Source organism: Labrus mixtus, chromosome 3 (genome assembly GCF_963584025.1).
Source record: "Labrus mixtus chromosome 3, fLabMix1.1, whole genome shotgun sequence".
Classification (NCBI taxonomy): domain Eukaryota; kingdom Metazoa; phylum Chordata; class Actinopteri; order Labriformes; family Labridae; genus Labrus; species Labrus mixtus.
The window spans coordinates 34887709-34903930 of NC_083614.1; the positions used below are offsets into that span (position 1 = coordinate 34887709).

General features: G+C 48.0%; 2 protein-coding genes across 2 annotated transcripts in view; one reads left to right on the plus strand and one right to left on the minus strand.

The window, feature by feature from the left end:
- The window catches only part of rtca (RNA 3'-terminal phosphate cyclase), a 22308-nt gene extending 21877 nt beyond the window's left edge, over positions 1-431 (minus strand). The window contains exons 1-2 of the mRNA XM_061034756.1: positions 282-431; positions 9-109 (exon numbers count right to left, since the gene is read on the minus strand). Coding sequence (XP_060890739.1) covers positions 9-109; positions 282-323 — 143 coding nt within the window. The 5' untranslated portion in view covers positions 324-431. The remainder of the gene's footprint in view (positions 1-8; positions 110-281) is intronic.
- A 3930-nt stretch (positions 432-4361) lies between these two features.
- dbt (dihydrolipoamide branched chain transacylase E2) lies at positions 4362-11238 on the plus strand. The gene is made up of 11 exons (XM_061034757.1): positions 4362-4506; positions 5037-5163; positions 5796-5871; positions 6129-6310; positions 6385-6512; positions 7624-7876; positions 7995-8161; positions 8246-8323; positions 8899-9090; positions 9174-9245; positions 9815-11238. The coding sequence occupies exons 1-11, from the start codon at positions 4462-4464 to the stop codon at positions 9980-9982; spliced, it is 1488 nt and encodes a 495-aa protein (XP_060890740.1). The 5' UTR covers positions 4362-4461; the 3' UTR covers positions 9983-11238.
- Positions 11239-16222: the final 4984 nt, after the last annotated feature.

Here is a 16222-nt window from a genome sequence, read left to right on the forward strand (position 1 = left end):
TAACTCACCTGAGCCCCGGTGTGCTCCTGCCGGCTCGGATTTTGGAGATTTTGATGGCGGAGCCGGTGATGCAGCTGAGGGCCGCGGACACCCTGAGGATCTGTCCGCCCTGAGGGGAACCGACACCGGGGGAGAGAACAAACATCAGTTCATCACCGGGTACCGGCAGCTAGCCTTCTGTTAGCATGTTAGCAGCGCAGAACAACAGCCGCCTCTCGGTGTAAAGTGTGAAACAGTTGTTTGAAACAGTTGCCATGGTGATTAAATAAAGAAATACTCACTCCCTCCATCACGCTGCCGTCTATCTGCACCGCGGACTCCATCTTCACAAACACAACAAACACGTTTCAACAGTTTCTCAGCTGCTCCGGTACCGCACTGTTTGGATTCTTCTTCTATCAACTTCTCCGACACTCAAGTTACTCAGCTACTTCCGGTCACTATCAAAATAAGATGTTTTTTTTTATTGAAATGTGATATATAAACATTATGGCTCTGAAATAAAAAAAGGAATACCTTTATTTTAAAGACACCAAAATAAACAATTCATAATAAAGTTAGAAGAAAATAAAATGATGCATAAATTATATAAATAATAATAATGATTACAATGATAGATGTATTATTGATCGATTTCTTTCTGTTATAATGTCATCACCTTTGAAAGAAATGTGTTGTGATGTGAAGAAAATAATAGAGTTCAAGGTTATAATAATAATATTTACAGTAAAACATTGAATCTAATTTTGAAAAGTTCATTTATAATAATGTAGGCAGAATGTTTACATTTTATTTTGTTGTGTTTTTGGTGATTAATGACATGTGATAAACTTCTGTCCAGGATCTGATCTCAGTGAGTCTCTGTTTCACACACTTTAACTCTTTCTCTGTACTTAAGATGCTTCTTTGGTTTTGATTTAACGAGCTTTGCCCTTTTATTTTGAAAAGTATTTCCGATGTTGTTCAGTATATCTCGCTGGTTGACGCCTCCGGCAGGATGCTGCAGAGTCACTGTGCAGAGAAGTTCTGTTTTAAACTCTGCCCTCTGCTGTTTGAAAAGAGTCTCTAACCCTAACCCTATGAGGAAGAGGTCGCAGTATCTCAGCCTGTAGGGACAAGACCGCCTGTAGGGACAAGACCGCCTGTGGGGACAAGACTGCCTGTAGGGACAAGACCCCCTGTAGGGACAAGACCGCCTGTGGGGACAAGTCCCCCTGTGGGGACAAGTCTCCCTGTAGGGACAAGACCGCCTGTGGGGACAAGACCCCCTGTAGGGACAAGACCCCCTGTAGGGACAAGACCCCCTGTAGGGACAAGACCGCCTGTGGGGACAAGTCCCCCTGTGGGGACAAGTCTCCCTGTAGGGACAAGACCGCCTGTGGGGACAAGACCCCCTGTAGGGACAAGACCCCCTGTAGGGACAAGACCGCCTGTGGGGACAAGTCCCCCTGTAGGGACAAGACCGCCTGTAGGGACAAGACCGCCTGTGGGGACAAGACCGCCTGTAGGGACAAGACCGCCTGTGGGGACAAGACAGATCATTCAAAATGTCCCCCCCCCACCCACAACATGTCCAGCTCCTCCTCCTGGGGGATTCTGAGGCGTTCCCTCCAGAGATCTCTGGGTATGTGGGCACCAACTAAACCCTGACCCATGATGGAACAGTTTTCAATAATCCAGCTGAGCCTGTGTTCATGTCCCGGTGCGGATTCCAAACATGGAAGTTGGTCTAGTAGCTGGAGAGGTGCCTGAGCACTGCTGAGGTGCCCCCGAGCAAGGCACCAAACACCACCAGCTCAGGAGCGCCCGCTGTGGGCCGCCCAGTCACTCCGACATCTCTCCATTAGTGCATGTTCATAAGATCCTGTTTCAGCCTGTGTGTGTTCATGTGTGTATACTTCAGTGTGTGTGTGTGTGTGTTCATGTGTGTGTGTTCGTGTGTGTATACTTCAGTGTGTGTGTGTGTGTGTGTTCATGTGTATATACTTCAGTGTGTGTGTGTTCATGTGTATATACTTCAGTGTGTGTGTGTGTGTGTTCATGTGTGTGTGTTCGTGTGTGTATACTTCAGTGTGTGTGTTTATGTGTATATACTTCAGTGTGTGTGTATACTTCAGTGTGTGTGTGTGTGTGTGTGTATACTTCAGTGTGTGTGTTTATGTGTATATACTTCAGTGTGTGTGTGTGTATATACTTCAGTGTGTGTGTGTGTGTGTGTTCATGTGTGTGTGTTCGTGTGTGTATACTTCAGTGTGTGTGTTTATGTGTATATACTTCAGTGTGTGTGTATACTTCAGTGTGTGTGTGTGTGTGTGTATACTTCAGTGTGTGTGTTTATGTGTATATACTTCAGTGTGTGTATATACTTCAGTGTGTGTGTTTATGTGTATATACTTCAGTGTGTGTATATACTTCAGTGTGTGTGTTCATGTGTATATACTTCAGTATGTGTGTGTTCATGTGTGTGTGTGTTCATGTGTATATACTTCAGTATGTGTGTGTTCATGTGTGTGTGTGTGTTCATGTGTATATACTTCAGTGTGTGTGTTCATGTGTATATACTTCAGTGTGTGTGTGTGCGTGTACTTCAGTGTGTGTGTTCATGTGTATATACTTGTGTGTGTGTGTGTATACTTCAGTGTGTGTGTGTATACTTTAGTGTGTGTGTATATACTTCAGTGTGTGTGTATACTTCAGTGTGTGCGTGTATACTTCAGTGTGTGTGTGTATACTTCAGTGTGTGTGTATACTTCAGTGTGTGTGTGTATACTTCAGTGTGTGTGTATACTTCAGTGTGTGTGTATACTTCAGTGTGTGTGTGTATACTTCAGTGTGTGTGTGTGTATACTTCAGTGTGTGTGTGTGTGTGTATACTTCAGTGTGTGCGTGTATACTTCAGTGTGTGTGTGTATACTTCAGTGTGTGTGTATACTTCAGTGTGTGTGTATACTTCAGTGTGTGTGTGTGTGTGTATACTTCAGTGTGTGTGTGTATACTTCAGTGTGTGTGTGTATACTTCAGTGTGTGTATACTTCAGTGTGTGTGTGTGTATGTGTATACTTCAGTGTGTGTGTGTGTATACTTCAGTGTGTGTGTGTATACTTCAGTGTGTGTGTGTGTATACTTCAGTGTGTGTGTGTGTATACTTCAGTGTGTGTGTTCATGTGTATATACTTCAGTATGTGTGTGTTCATGTGTGTGTGTGTTCATGTGTATATACTTCAGTGTGTGTGTGTGCGTGTACTTCAGTGTGTGTGTTCATGTGTATATACTTGTGTGTGTGTGTATACTTCAGTGTGTGTGTGTATACTTCAGTGTGTGTGTGTGTATACTTCAGTGTGTGTATATACTTCAGTGTGTGTGTGTATACTTCAGTGTGTGTGTGTATACTTCAGTGTGTGTGTATATACTTCAGTGTGTGTGTGTATACTTCAGTTTGTGTGTATACTTCAGTGTGTGTGTGTGTATACTTCAGTGTGTGTGTGTATACTTCAGTGTGTGTGTGTGTATACTTCAGTGTGTGTGTGTGTGTGTGTATACTTCAGTGTGTGTGTGTATACTTCAGTGTGTGTGTGTGTGTATACTTCAGTGTGTGTGTGTGTGTATACTTCAGTGTGTGTGTGTGTGTATACTTCAGTGTGTGTATACTTCAGTGTGTGTGTGTATACTTCAGTGTGTGTGTGTGTGTGTATACTTCAGTGTGTGTGTGTGTGTGTGTATACTTCAGTGTCTGTGTGTGTGTGTATACTTCAGTGTGTGTGTGTGTGTGTGTGTGTGTGTGTGTATACTTCAGTGTGTGTGTGTGTATACTTCAGTGTGTGTGTGTGTGTGTATACTTCAGTGTGTGTGTGTATACTTCAGTGTGTGTGTGTATACTTCAGTGTGTGTGTGTGTGTGTGTGTGTACTTCAGTGTGTGTGTTCATGACTACAGAGTGTAAAAACTGAATTTTCCCCTTGAGGGATCAATAAAATGTAAATCTTGAGACTTTTATTTTGAAATATTATCTAACCGTCTGTCAGAACGCTGTTCACAGGAGCCTCACCCTGCTGACCAATCACTGATGAGACAAACTGACCACGTGGTGCAGAGACAACAACCTCCTCCGAACGCACACACCCGCCGAACGCACACACTCTCCTCGTTCTCTCTCTCTCGCTCCTCCCACCCACACACGCGCACTAAGCCATTCACAGACAGACATACCCTGCTCGTATAACATGTGTGACGTCAGACCACAGACTGGACTACAGAGTGGGCGGGGCCTGAGCTGTGTGACGTCAGACCACAGACTGTATAGAATGTATTGACAGTCTGAACTTGTGTTATTGTTGGGGGCAGCAGAGCGACGTCTACTCTGAATTCAGAAGAAGAAGAACCGCTGGAGAGCTGCGCTGTGATTGGTTCCTGAGAGGGGCGTGCAGCTGTGACGTCAGAGCGTTTGCGGCAGCAGAGAGGAAAGATGGCGGCGGTGACCAGAGGCTCCTTCACTGTGTTCAGACGGCTGGTGAGAAAAACTAACTTTATAAACTTCTCTACTTGACGTGTTTCCGCTTTCTGTGGCTGTTTGTTAGCATCTGCTGCTAACGTGGAGCTAACACAGACTGACGTCACCCCGGCAGATTGGGTATGTTTATTCTGATGCTAATGCTAACAGAAAGACATCAAAACAGAGCGAGCATCCTGCTGCTGACAGGCTGCCAGTCCACCTGTCCACCTGTCCACCTGTCCACCAGGTGCTAAAAGCTGCAGTTAGCTTCAGTTAGCTTCAGTTAGCATCCTGCAGACGAACGAGCTGCAGGGTCACAGAGCTGGAGGAGACAGCATGCTAACAGCATGCTAACAGTAGTGGGAACAGCATTCCCCCCCCCTCTCTGCACCCCCCCCCCCCCCCCCCCCCTCAGAACTACAGCAACATCAGGTAATAAAAGCTGATTATCCGGTCCAGTCCGAGCTCATGGTTAGACGTCTGCTGCACGCTAAAGACACAGTGAGATGAGACCCTAACCCCCGCCCCTCTTGTTGTCTTCCTGTCAGCTCAGTCAGCAGTATCGGCGGAGATGTTTCCGGCTGCAGTCCTTCAGGTCTGACAGAAGCGTTCAGCCGCTCGTCTTCAGGTGTGACAGAAACATGCCGACGTTCAGGACGCTGCACACCGCCACAGGTAAGTCCACACCTGCAGGAGAGAATCTGAACCTGGACCAGTACAGAGGATCTAAACTTAAAGTCAGACCAGAGACCAGTCAGAGAGCTGTGGGGTTAGATCAGGACCAGAGACCGGTCAGAGAGCTGTGGGGTTAGATCAGGACCAGAGACCGGTCAGGGAGCTGTGGGGTTAGATCAGGACCAGAGACCGGTCAGGGAGCTGTGGGGTTAGATCAGGACCAGAGACCGGTCAGAGAGCTGTGGGGTTAGATCAGGACCAGAGACCGGTCAGGGAGCTGTGGGGTTAGATCAGGACCAGAGACCGGTCAGGGAGCTGTGGGGTTAGATCAGGACCAGAGACCGGTCAGGGAGCTGTGGGGTTAGATCAGGACCAGAGACCGGTCAGGGAGCTGTGGGGTTAGATCAGGACCAGAGACCGGTCAGAGAGCTGTGGGGTTAGATCAGGACCAGAGACCGGTCAGAGAGCTGTGGGGTTAGATCAGGACCAGAGACCGATATATACAAATGTAGAATATAAATATAGAATATTCATATAGAATATAAATATAGAATATAAATATTCTATATTTATATATCTTTAAAAGTTCAGGTTTCAGGTGTTGTGATGTCATCGATGTGTTTCTGCTTCAGTGAGCCGAGGACCGATCGTCCAGTTCAAACTGTCCGACATCGGGGAAGGAATCATGGAGGTGACGGTGAAGGAGTGGTACGTCTACACACACACACACACACACACACACACACACACACACACACACACACACACACACACACACAAAATGTAATATTCTTGTTTTACTCAAGGGGAGTTTAGTTCAGTTATAATGTAGCACTAGCTAACGCCACATCGCTTCGTGACATTTAAAGCTGCTGCCTCATACAGAGAGTTGTGGGCGGGGCCAGAGAGATGTATGGCGTGTGTCCTCTCGTGTTCGTTTCTGAAGCTGTCGGGGTCGTTTGCAGGTACGTAAAGGAGGGAGATAAGGTTTCTCAGTTCGACAGCATCTGTGAGGTTCAGAGCGACAAGGCGTCCGTCACCATCACCAGCCGTTACGACGGGGTCATCAAGAAACTCTACTACGACGTGGACGCCATCGCCCTCGTGGGCAAGCCGCTGGTCGACATCGAGACGGAGTCCAGCTCAGGTGAGACACGTTCACCTGAACCAGGTGATCTGTTGTTCTGTTTGATCCAGACTGAAAGCCTACCTGTTCTGCAGAGGTGATCCAGGAGGAGGACGTGGTGGAGACGCCCGCCATGGCCCAAGAAGAACACACCCACCAGGAGATCAAAGGTCACAAGACCCAGGCCACGCCCGCCGTCAGACGCCTCGCCATGGAGAACAACGTAAGTCTGACTCCAGTGTCCCAGTAAAACCTGTCAGGTGGTACAGGTGTGTCAGGTGTAACGGGTGTGTCAGGTGGTACAGGTGTGTCAGGTGTAACGGGTGTGTCAGGTGGTACAGGTGTGTCAGGTGTAACGGGTGTGTCAGGTGTAGCGGGTGTGTCAGGTGGTACAGGTGTGTCAGGTGTAACGGGTGTGTCAGGTGTAACGGGTGTGTCAGGTGGTACAGGTGTAACGGGTGTGTCAGGTGTAACGGGTGTGTCAGGTGGTACAGGTGTAACAGGTGTGTCAGGTGTAACGGGTGTGTCAGGTGTAACGGGTGTGTCAGGTGGTACAGGTGTGTCAGGTGTAACGGGTGTGTCAGGTGGTACAGGTGTGTCAGGTGTAACGGGTGTGTCAGGTGTAGCGGGTGTATCAGGTGTAACGGGTGTGTCAGGTGGTACAGGTGTGTCAGGTGTAACGGGTGTGTCAGGTGTAACGGGTGTGTCAGGTGGTACAGGTGTAACGGGTGTGTCAGGTGTAACGGGTGTGTCAGGTGGTACAGGTGTAACAGGTGTGTCAGGTGGTACAGGTGTGTCAGGTGTAACGGGTGTGTCAGGTGGTACAGGTGTGTCAGGTGTAACGGGTGTGTCAGGTGGTACAGGTGTGTCAGGTGTAACGGGTGTGTCAGGTGTAGCGGGTGTGTCAGGTGTAACGGGTGTGTCAGGTGGTACAGGTGTGTCAGGTGTAACGGGTGTGTCAGGTGTAACGGGTGTGTCAGGTGGTACAGGTGTAACGGGTGTGTCAGGTGTAACGGGTGTGTCAGGTGGTACAGGTGTAACAGGTGTGTCAGGTGTAACGGGTGTGTCAGGTGGTACAGGTGTGTCAGGTGTGTCAGGTGGTACAGGTGTAACGGGTGTGTCAGGTGGTACAGGTGTGTCAGGTGTAACGGGTGTATCAGGTGGTACAGGTGTAACGGGTGTGTCAGGTGGTACAGGTGTGTCAGGTGTAACGGGTGGTACAGGTGTAACGGGTGTGTCAGGTGTAACGGGTGTGTCAGGTGGTACAGGTGTAACAGGTGTGTCAGATGGTACAGGTGTGTCAGGTGTAACAGGTGTCTGGTCCGTCCCCTCAGATAAAGCTCAGTGAGGTGGTGGGCACGGGGAAAGATGGTCGGATCCTGAAGGAGGACATCCTGAACTTCCTGGCAAGGCAGACCGGAGCCATCATACCTCCGACCTTATTCCAGGAGATCCAGACTCCGCCCCCGGCCACGCCCCAAGCAGCTTCTGTTGCCAGGCCTATAAGCACTCCAGTCGCCGTCAAAGCTCCACCTACAACACCCAAACCTGTCTTCACTGGAAAGGACGTGACAGAGCCGCTGAAAGGTGCGTTTATATATCGTAGCTTGAACACCTGTGGATGACCTAACAGGAAGTTTACTGTTTTCCGGCTCCAGGTGAAAGGTATGAACAGATCAGGTGATGTGCGTTCTGTGGTCTCCAGGTTTCCACAAAGCGATGGTGAAGACGATGACGGCGGCGCTGAAGATTCCTCACTTCGGGTACTGTGATGAGGTGGACCTGAGCCGCCTGGTCACTCTGAGAGCAGAGCTCAAGTCCACGGCCGAGTCCCGGGGGATTAAACTGAGCTACATGCCCTTCTTCATCAAGGTGAGACTCTGAACAGCTGATGGACACCTTCATGTCAAAGCTGATTGGTTACTTGACCTTAACACTGTGCTCTCATTGGTCCAGGCCGCCTCCATTGGCCTCCTGCACTTTCCAATCCTGAACGCCTCCGTGGATGAAGGCTGCCAGAACATCACGTACAAGGTGAGGATATCAGATTATTAAACATGAATATGATTCATCAAATCAAACCATATTAATATCAATTTGTGACAACACAAATAGAAGTCCTAGACACCAGAACTGGATAATTAATTGTTTTAGACAAAAGGTAAAAAACGTCCCCGTGTCCACCTGACGCGGGCTGTGCGCTCTGGAGCTCCTGTTTCCTGTAGACCTGATGTTGCTGTAGTCCTGTAGACCTGATGTTGCTGTAGTCCTGTAGACCTGATGTTGCTGTAGACCTGATGTTGCTGTAGTCCTGTAGACCTGATGTTGCTGTAGACCTGATGTTGCTGTAGTCCTGTAGACCTGATGTTGCTGTAGTCCTGTAGACCTGATGTTGCTGTGGTCTTGTAGTGCTGATGTTGCTGTAGACCTGATGTTGCTGTAGTCCTGTAGACCTGATGTTGCTGTGGTCCTGTAGTCCTGATGTTGCTGTAGACCTGATGTTGCTGTAGTCCTGTAGACCTGATGTTGCTGTAGTCCTGATGTTGCTGTAGTCCTGTAGACCTGATGTTGCTGTAGACCTGATGTTGCTGATGTTTCCTTTGTTGCAGGCGTCTCATAACATCGGCCTGGCGATGGACACGATTCAGGGTCTGCTGGTTCCGAGCGTGAAGAACGTTCAGCTACTCAGCGTGTTCGACATCGCTCTCGAGTTAAACCGTCTGCAGACACTCGGCGCCGCAGGTCAGCTGGGGACCAACGAGCTGAGCGGGGGGACCTTCACCCTGTCCAACATCGGATCAGTGAGTCTAACAACAACAGAAACATCGACTGAACCCATGAGCATGAAGTCCTGACTTTAATCTGTTTGTTGTTTGTGATCCAGATCGGAGGGACGTATGCTAAACCCGTCATTCTGCCTCCTGAAGTCGCAATCGGAGCTCTGGGAAAAATCCAGGTGAGAACTTTTCCAGGTACCTGGAATACAAGGTTCATCAGGCCGTTAGAAAACCCCCATACTGAATTAGAGAGAAAGAGATAGTGTTATCAGCGACAGAAAAGATTTGAATCCTCTGCATGTCATCCAATCAGATTTAGACTGAAGGACGAGACGCGTCTGCACTGCACCATCTCAAGTTAAACTGAGTGTGAGCTGATGGTGTTAGCTGATGGTGTGAGCTGATGGTGTGAGCTGATGGCTGATGGTGTGAGCTGATGGTGTGAGCTGATGGCTGATGGTGTGAGCTGATGGTGTGAGCTGATGGTGTTAGCTGATGGTGTTAGCTGATGGTGTGAGCTGATGGTGTTAGCTGATGGTGTTAGCTGGGCGGGAACACAAACCTGAGATATACAAATAAAGATTGATTGATTGAGCATCGCTTGAGAATAAACTGACGTTCAAAAAGCAGTGGTCTGAGCATAGAGCCCTGGGGAACACCACATTCTGATCATCGTGAATAACACTTTATGTTTATGAGATTAAATTACCTTTTCAAGATCAGTTTTTAAACCTTGTTTCGTCCTCAGGTTCTTCCTCGGTTTGACGCCGGCGGTCAGGTGGTCCGAGCTCACATCATGAACGTCAGCTGGTCGGCCGATCATCGGATCATTGACGGCGCCACCATGTGTCGCTTCTCCAACCTGTGGAGGGAGTACCTGGAGAACCCGGCCACCATGGTGCTGGACCTCAAATAAACACAGAGCAATATTTCCCATCAGCCCCGGGAGGTGTGGCTGCCACACACACTGACCATAACTCCTCCCCCCAACGCCTTCGCTTCCTCTTTCCTCTTTCTGTTCGGGGCCTTCAGTCACTAACACTGTCACTTCCTGTTGCCTTTGAGCAAGGCGCCGGGAGGAGGAGGAGTCTGCGTGTCAATTATGATGTTTCCATGACAACTAATACAACACACACACACACACACACACACACACACAGTTAGATGCTGTGTAGTTACCCAGCAGCCGGTTTGAGCTCCTCTGAACTTTGGTTGTAGTTTTAATCTCAGAGTTTGTTTTTAATGTTTCAGAAAATAAAAATCCTAAAGATCAGTGATGACAGATTCTCTCTCTAACGTAACAAACAGGTTAGGGGGTGGAGCCAGCTGATGGCAGGTGACAGGAAGTGATCAACCAGGGTCAGCAGCGATCAGTTACAATGAAACTGTTTATTTTTCTGTCATCAAGACAGAGGGACCAATCAGGATTCAGTTCAGACGTGGCATCATCAGAGGAGGTTAACCTGAGAGAGCGGGAGGTAAAGCTGGTCAGGATAGTGTGACAGGGTTGTCCTGTGGAGAGTGTAGCGTCATCACACAGCCAATCAGCTGCTCAGGATTTTTGTAGATAAGAGAAGCTAACAGGCTGCTTGTATACGTCATCTCTCAAACATCAACAGGAGACTCGTCACTGAACACCTGAAGACGGGTCTGTCGCCCCCCGCAGGCTAAACTGATGTCACAGCTAACTCTAACCCTCGTTACAGAGACGTGTTCAAATGTTCATACCAGAGGTGTCACGATATCAGACTTTTGACCTTCAATATGTGTCCAGTAGAAATCAAAGGTTATCTATAGTTGTTTGGATGAAACGACAACAAATACAGAAGTCCCAGACGCCTGACATCGAGTCATTTCTTCTTTTTAATTTCCTAAACCTGCAGACAAACGCATGAATATTAAAACGGACCATTTGCCCCTCTGAGGTCACATGATGAATAAATAAAGTTCAGGGGAGTGTTTCAGCGCTCTGTCCTGGTCTCCCTGGTCCAGGGGGCTGCTGGGTAATGAGTACACGCTGTTAGTCTGATGTTACATGTTTGTTTGTTTGTTTTTAGCGACAGACTAAATGTCAGAGTATAAAATAAACTGTTGGTTTTGTATTTTGGGATTGTGTAGATGAGAAATGGTTTGATGAAAAACTTTAAATAAAGTTGACGTGCACAAACATGAGAGAGTTTGTTTTATTAGTTTTACTGTTTTAACGTTGATAAGCTGGTCATTGATTCTGTAAAGAGAACAACTTAATACCTGAAGCGTGTTCTCAACAGAGTTTAAAAATTATAAGAAAAGACAGAAAATAGGAGGAGAGCAGCCTGATAACTGAAGGCTGTACCTCCCATAGTACATTTAGAGACCGTAGGTACCACGAGCAGGCCTGATAACTGAAGGCTCTACCTCCCATAGTACATTTAGAGACTGTACCATGAGAAGGCCTAATAACTGAAGGCTCTACCTCCCATATTACATTTAGAGACCGTAGGTACCACGAGCAGGCCTGATAACGGAAGGCTCTACCTCCCATAGTACATTTAGAGACCGTAGGTACCACAAGCAGGTCTGATAACTGAAGGCTCTACGTCCCATAGTACATTTAGAGACCGTAGGTACCACGAGCAGGTCTGATAACGGAAGGCTCTACCTCCCATATGACATTTAGAGACCGTACCACGGGCAGGGCTGATAACTGAAGGCTCTACCTCCCACAGTACATTTAGAGACCGTAGGTACCACGAGCAGGCCTGATAACTGAAGGCTGTACCTCCCATAGTACATTTAGAGACCGTAGGTACCACGAGCAGGCCTGATAACTGAAGGCTCTACCTCCCATAGTACATTTAGAGACTGTACCATGAGAAGGCCTAATAACTGAAGGCTCTACCTCCCATATTACATTTAGAGACCGTAGGTACCACGAGCAGGCCTGATAACGGAAGGCTCTACCTCCCATAGTACATTTAGAGACCGTAGGTACCACAAGCAGGCCTGATAACTGAAGGCTCTACGTCCCATAGTACATTTAGAGACCGTAGGTACCACGAGCAGGTCTGATAACGGAAGGCTCTACCTCCCATGTGACATTTAGAGACCGTACCACGGGCAGGGCTGATAACTGAAGGCTCTACCTCCCACAGTACATTTAAAGACCGTAGGTACCATGAGCAGGCCTGATAACGGAAGGCTCTACCTCCCACAGTACATTTAGAAACCGTAGGTACCACGAGCAGGTCTGATAACTGAAGGCTCTATCTCCCACAGTACATTTAAAGACCGTAGGTACCACGAGCAGGCCTGATAACTGAAGGCTCTACCTCCCATAGTACATTTAGAGACCGTACCACGAGCAGGTCTGATAACTGAAGGCTCTATCTCCCACAGTACATTTAGAGACCGTAGGTACCACGAGCAGGCCTGATGACGGAAGGCTCTACCTCCCACAGTACATTTAGAGACTGTAGGTACCACGAGCAGGCCTGATAACTGAAGGCTCTACCTCCCATAGTACATTTAGAGACTGTACCATGAGAAGGCCTAATAACTGAAGGCTCTACTTCCCATAGTAAATTTAGAGACCGTAGGTACCACGAGCAGGTCTGATAACTGAAGGCTCTATCTCCCACAGTACATTTAAAGACCGTAGGTACCACGAGCAGGCCTGATAACTGAAGGCTCTACCTCCCATAGTATATTTAGATTCCGTACCACGAGCAGTTCTGATAACTGAAGGCTCTACCTCTCATATTACATTTGGAGACCGTAGGTACCACGAGCAGGCCTGATAACTGAAGGCTCTATCTCCCACAGTACATTTAAAGACCGTAGGTACCACGAGCAGGCCTGATAACTGAAGGCTCTACCTCCCATAGTACATTTAGAGACTGTACCATGAGAAGGCCTAATAACTGAAGGCTCTACTTCCCATAGTAAATTTAGAGACCGTAGGTACCACGAGCAGGTCTGATAACTGAAGGCTCTATCTCCCACAGTACATTTAAAGACCGTAGGTACCACGAGCAGGCCTGATAACTGAAGGCTCTACCTCCCATAGTATATTTAGATTCCGTACCACGAGCAGTTCTGATAACTGAAGGCTCTACCTCTCATATTACATTTGGAGACCGTAGGTACCACGAGCAGGCCTGATAACTGAAGGCTCTATCTCCCACAGTACATTTAAAGACCGTAGGTACCACGAGCAGGCCTGATAACTGAAGGCTCTACCTCCCATAGCACATTTAGAGACCGTACCACGAGCAGGTCTGATAACTGAAGGCTCTACCTCCCATAGTATATTTAGAGTCCGTACCACGAGCAGGTCTGATAACTGAAGGCTCTACCTCCCATAGTATATTTAGATTCCGTACCACGAGCAGTTCTGATAACTGAAGGCTCTACCTCTCATATTACATTTGGAGACCGTAGGTACCACAAGCAGGTCTGATAACGGAAAGCTCTACCTCCCATAAGACATTTAGAGACCGTAGGTACCACGAGCAGGCCTGATAACTGAAGGCTCTACCTCCCATAGTCCATTTAGAGACTGTACCACGAGCAGGTCTGATAACTGAAGGCTCTACCTCCCACAGTACATTTAAAGACCGTAGGTACCACGAGCAGGCCTGATAACGGAAGGCTCTACCTCCCTTAGTACATTTAGAGACCATAGGTACCACGAGCAGGCCTGATAACGGAAGGGTCTACCTCCCACTGTACATTTAGAGACCGTACCACGGGCAGGTCTGATAACTGAAGGCTCTACCTTCCACAGTACATTTAAAGACCGTAGGTACCACGAGCAGGACTGATAACTGAAGGCTCTACCTCCCATAGTACATTTAGAGACCGTAGGTACCACGAGCAGGCCTGATGACTGAAGGCTCTATCTCCCGTAGTACATTTAGAGACCGTAGGTACCACGAGCAGGCCTGATAACTGAAGGCTCTACCTCCCATAGTACATTTAGAGTCTGTACCATGAGAAGGCCTAATAACTGAAGGCTCTACCTCCCATATTACATTTAGAGACCGTAGGTACCACGAGCAGGCCTGATAACGGAAGGCTCTACCTCCCATAGTACATTTAGAGACTGTACCACGAGCAGGTCTGATAACTGAAGGCTCTACCTCCCACAGTACATTTAGAGACTGTACCACGAGCAGGTCTGATAACTGAAGGCTCTACCTCCCACAGTACATTTAAAGACCGTAGGTACCACGAGCAGGCCTGATAACTGAAGGCTCTACGTCCCATAGTACATTTAGAGACCATAGGTACCACGAGCAGGCCTGATAACTGAAGGCTCTACCTCCCACAGTACATTTAAAGACCGTAGGTACCACGAGCAGGCCTGATAACTGAAGGCTCTACGTCCAATAGTACATTTAGAGACCGTAGGTACCACGAGCAGGCCTGATAACTGAAGGCTCTACCTCCCATATGACATTTAGAGACTGTACCACGGGCAGGGCTGATAACTGAAGGCTCTATCTCCCACAGTACATTTAAAGACCGTAGGTACCATGAGCAGGCCTGATAACGGAAGGCTCTACCTCCCATAGTACATTTAGAAACCGTAGGTACCACGAGCAGGCCTGATAACTGAAGGCTCTACCTCCCATAGTACATTTAGAGACTGTACCACGAGCAGGTCTGATAACTGAAGGCTCTATCTCCCACAGTACATTTAAAGACCATAGGTACCACGAGCAGGCCTGATAACTGAAGGCTCTACCTCCCATAGTACATTTAGAGACCGTACCATGAGAAGGCCTAATAACTGAAGGCTCTACTTCCCATAGTAAATTTAGAGACCGTAGGTACCACGAGCAGGCCTGATAACTGAAGGCTCTACCTCCCGTAGTACGTTTAGAGACCGTAGGTACCACGAGCAGGCCTGATAACTGAAGGCTCTACCTCCCTTAGTATAGTTAGAGTCCGTACCACGAGCAGTTCTGATAAATGAAGGCTCTACCTCTCATATTACATTTAGAGACTGTACCATGAGAAGGCCTAATAACTGAAGGCTCTACTTCCCACAGTACATTTAAAGACCGTAGGTACCAGGAGCAGGCCTGATAACTGAAGGCTCTACCTCCCGTATTACATTTAGAGACCGTAGGTACCACGAGCAGGCCTCATAACTGAAGGCTCTACCTCCCGTAGTACATTTAGAGACCGTAGGTACCACGAGCAGGCCTGATAACTGAAGGCTCTACCTCCCTTAATATATTTAGAGTCCGTACCACGAGCCGGTCTGATAACTGAAGGCTCTACCTCCCATATGACATTTAGAGACCGTACCACGGGCAGGGCTGATAACTGAAGGCTCTATCTCCCACAGTACATTTAAAGACCGTAGGTACCACGAGCAGGCCTGATAACTGAAGGCTCTACCTCCCATAGTACATTTAGAGACCGTACCACGAGCAGGTCTGATAACTGAAGGCTCTATCTCCCATAGTACATTTAGAGACCGTAGGTACCACGAGCAGGCCTGATGACGGAAGGCTCTACCTCCCACAGTACATTTAGAGACTGTAGGTACCACGAGCAGGCCTGATAACTGAAGGCTCTACCTCCCATAGTACATTTAGAGACTGTACCATGAGAAGGCCTAATAACTGAAGGCTCTACTTCCCATAGTAAATTTAGAGACCGTAGGTACCACGAGCAGGTCTGATAACTGAAGGCTCTACCTCTCATATTACATTTGGAGACCGTAGGTACCACGAGCAGGCCTGATAACTGAAGGCTCTATCTCCCACAGTACATTTAAAGACCGTAGGTACCACGAGCAGGCCTGATAACTGAAGGCTCTACCTCCCATAGCACATTTAGAGACCGTACCACGAGCAGGTCTGATAACTGAAGGCTCTACCTCTCATATTACATTTGGAGACCGTAGGTACCACAAGCAGGTCTGATAACGGAAGGCTCTACCTCCCATATGACATTTAGAGACCGTAGGTACCACGAGCAGGCCTGATAACTGACGGCTCTACCTCCCATAGTCCATTTAGAGACTGTACCACGAGCAGGTCTGATAACTGAAGGCTCTATCTCCCACAGTACATTTAAAGACCGTAGGTACCACGAGCAGGCCTGATAACGGAAGGCTCTACCTCCCTTAGTACATTTAGAGACCATAGGTACCACG

Excerpts from the sequence above, each read along its gene's own strand:
- dbt (XM_061034757.1), top strand. The coding sequence starts at position 4,462 with ATGGCGGCGGTGACCAGAGGCTCCTTCACTGTGTTCAGACGGCTG. Across the intron at positions 4,507-5,036 it reads TCACTGTGTTCAGACGGCTG|CTCAGTCAGCAGTATCGGCG; the intron begins GTGAGAAAAACT and ends TCTTCCTGTCAG. Across the intron at positions 8,162-8,245 it reads ACATGCCCTTCTTCATCAAG|GCCGCCTCCATTGGCCTCCT; the intron begins GTGAGACTCTGA and ends TCATTGGTCCAG.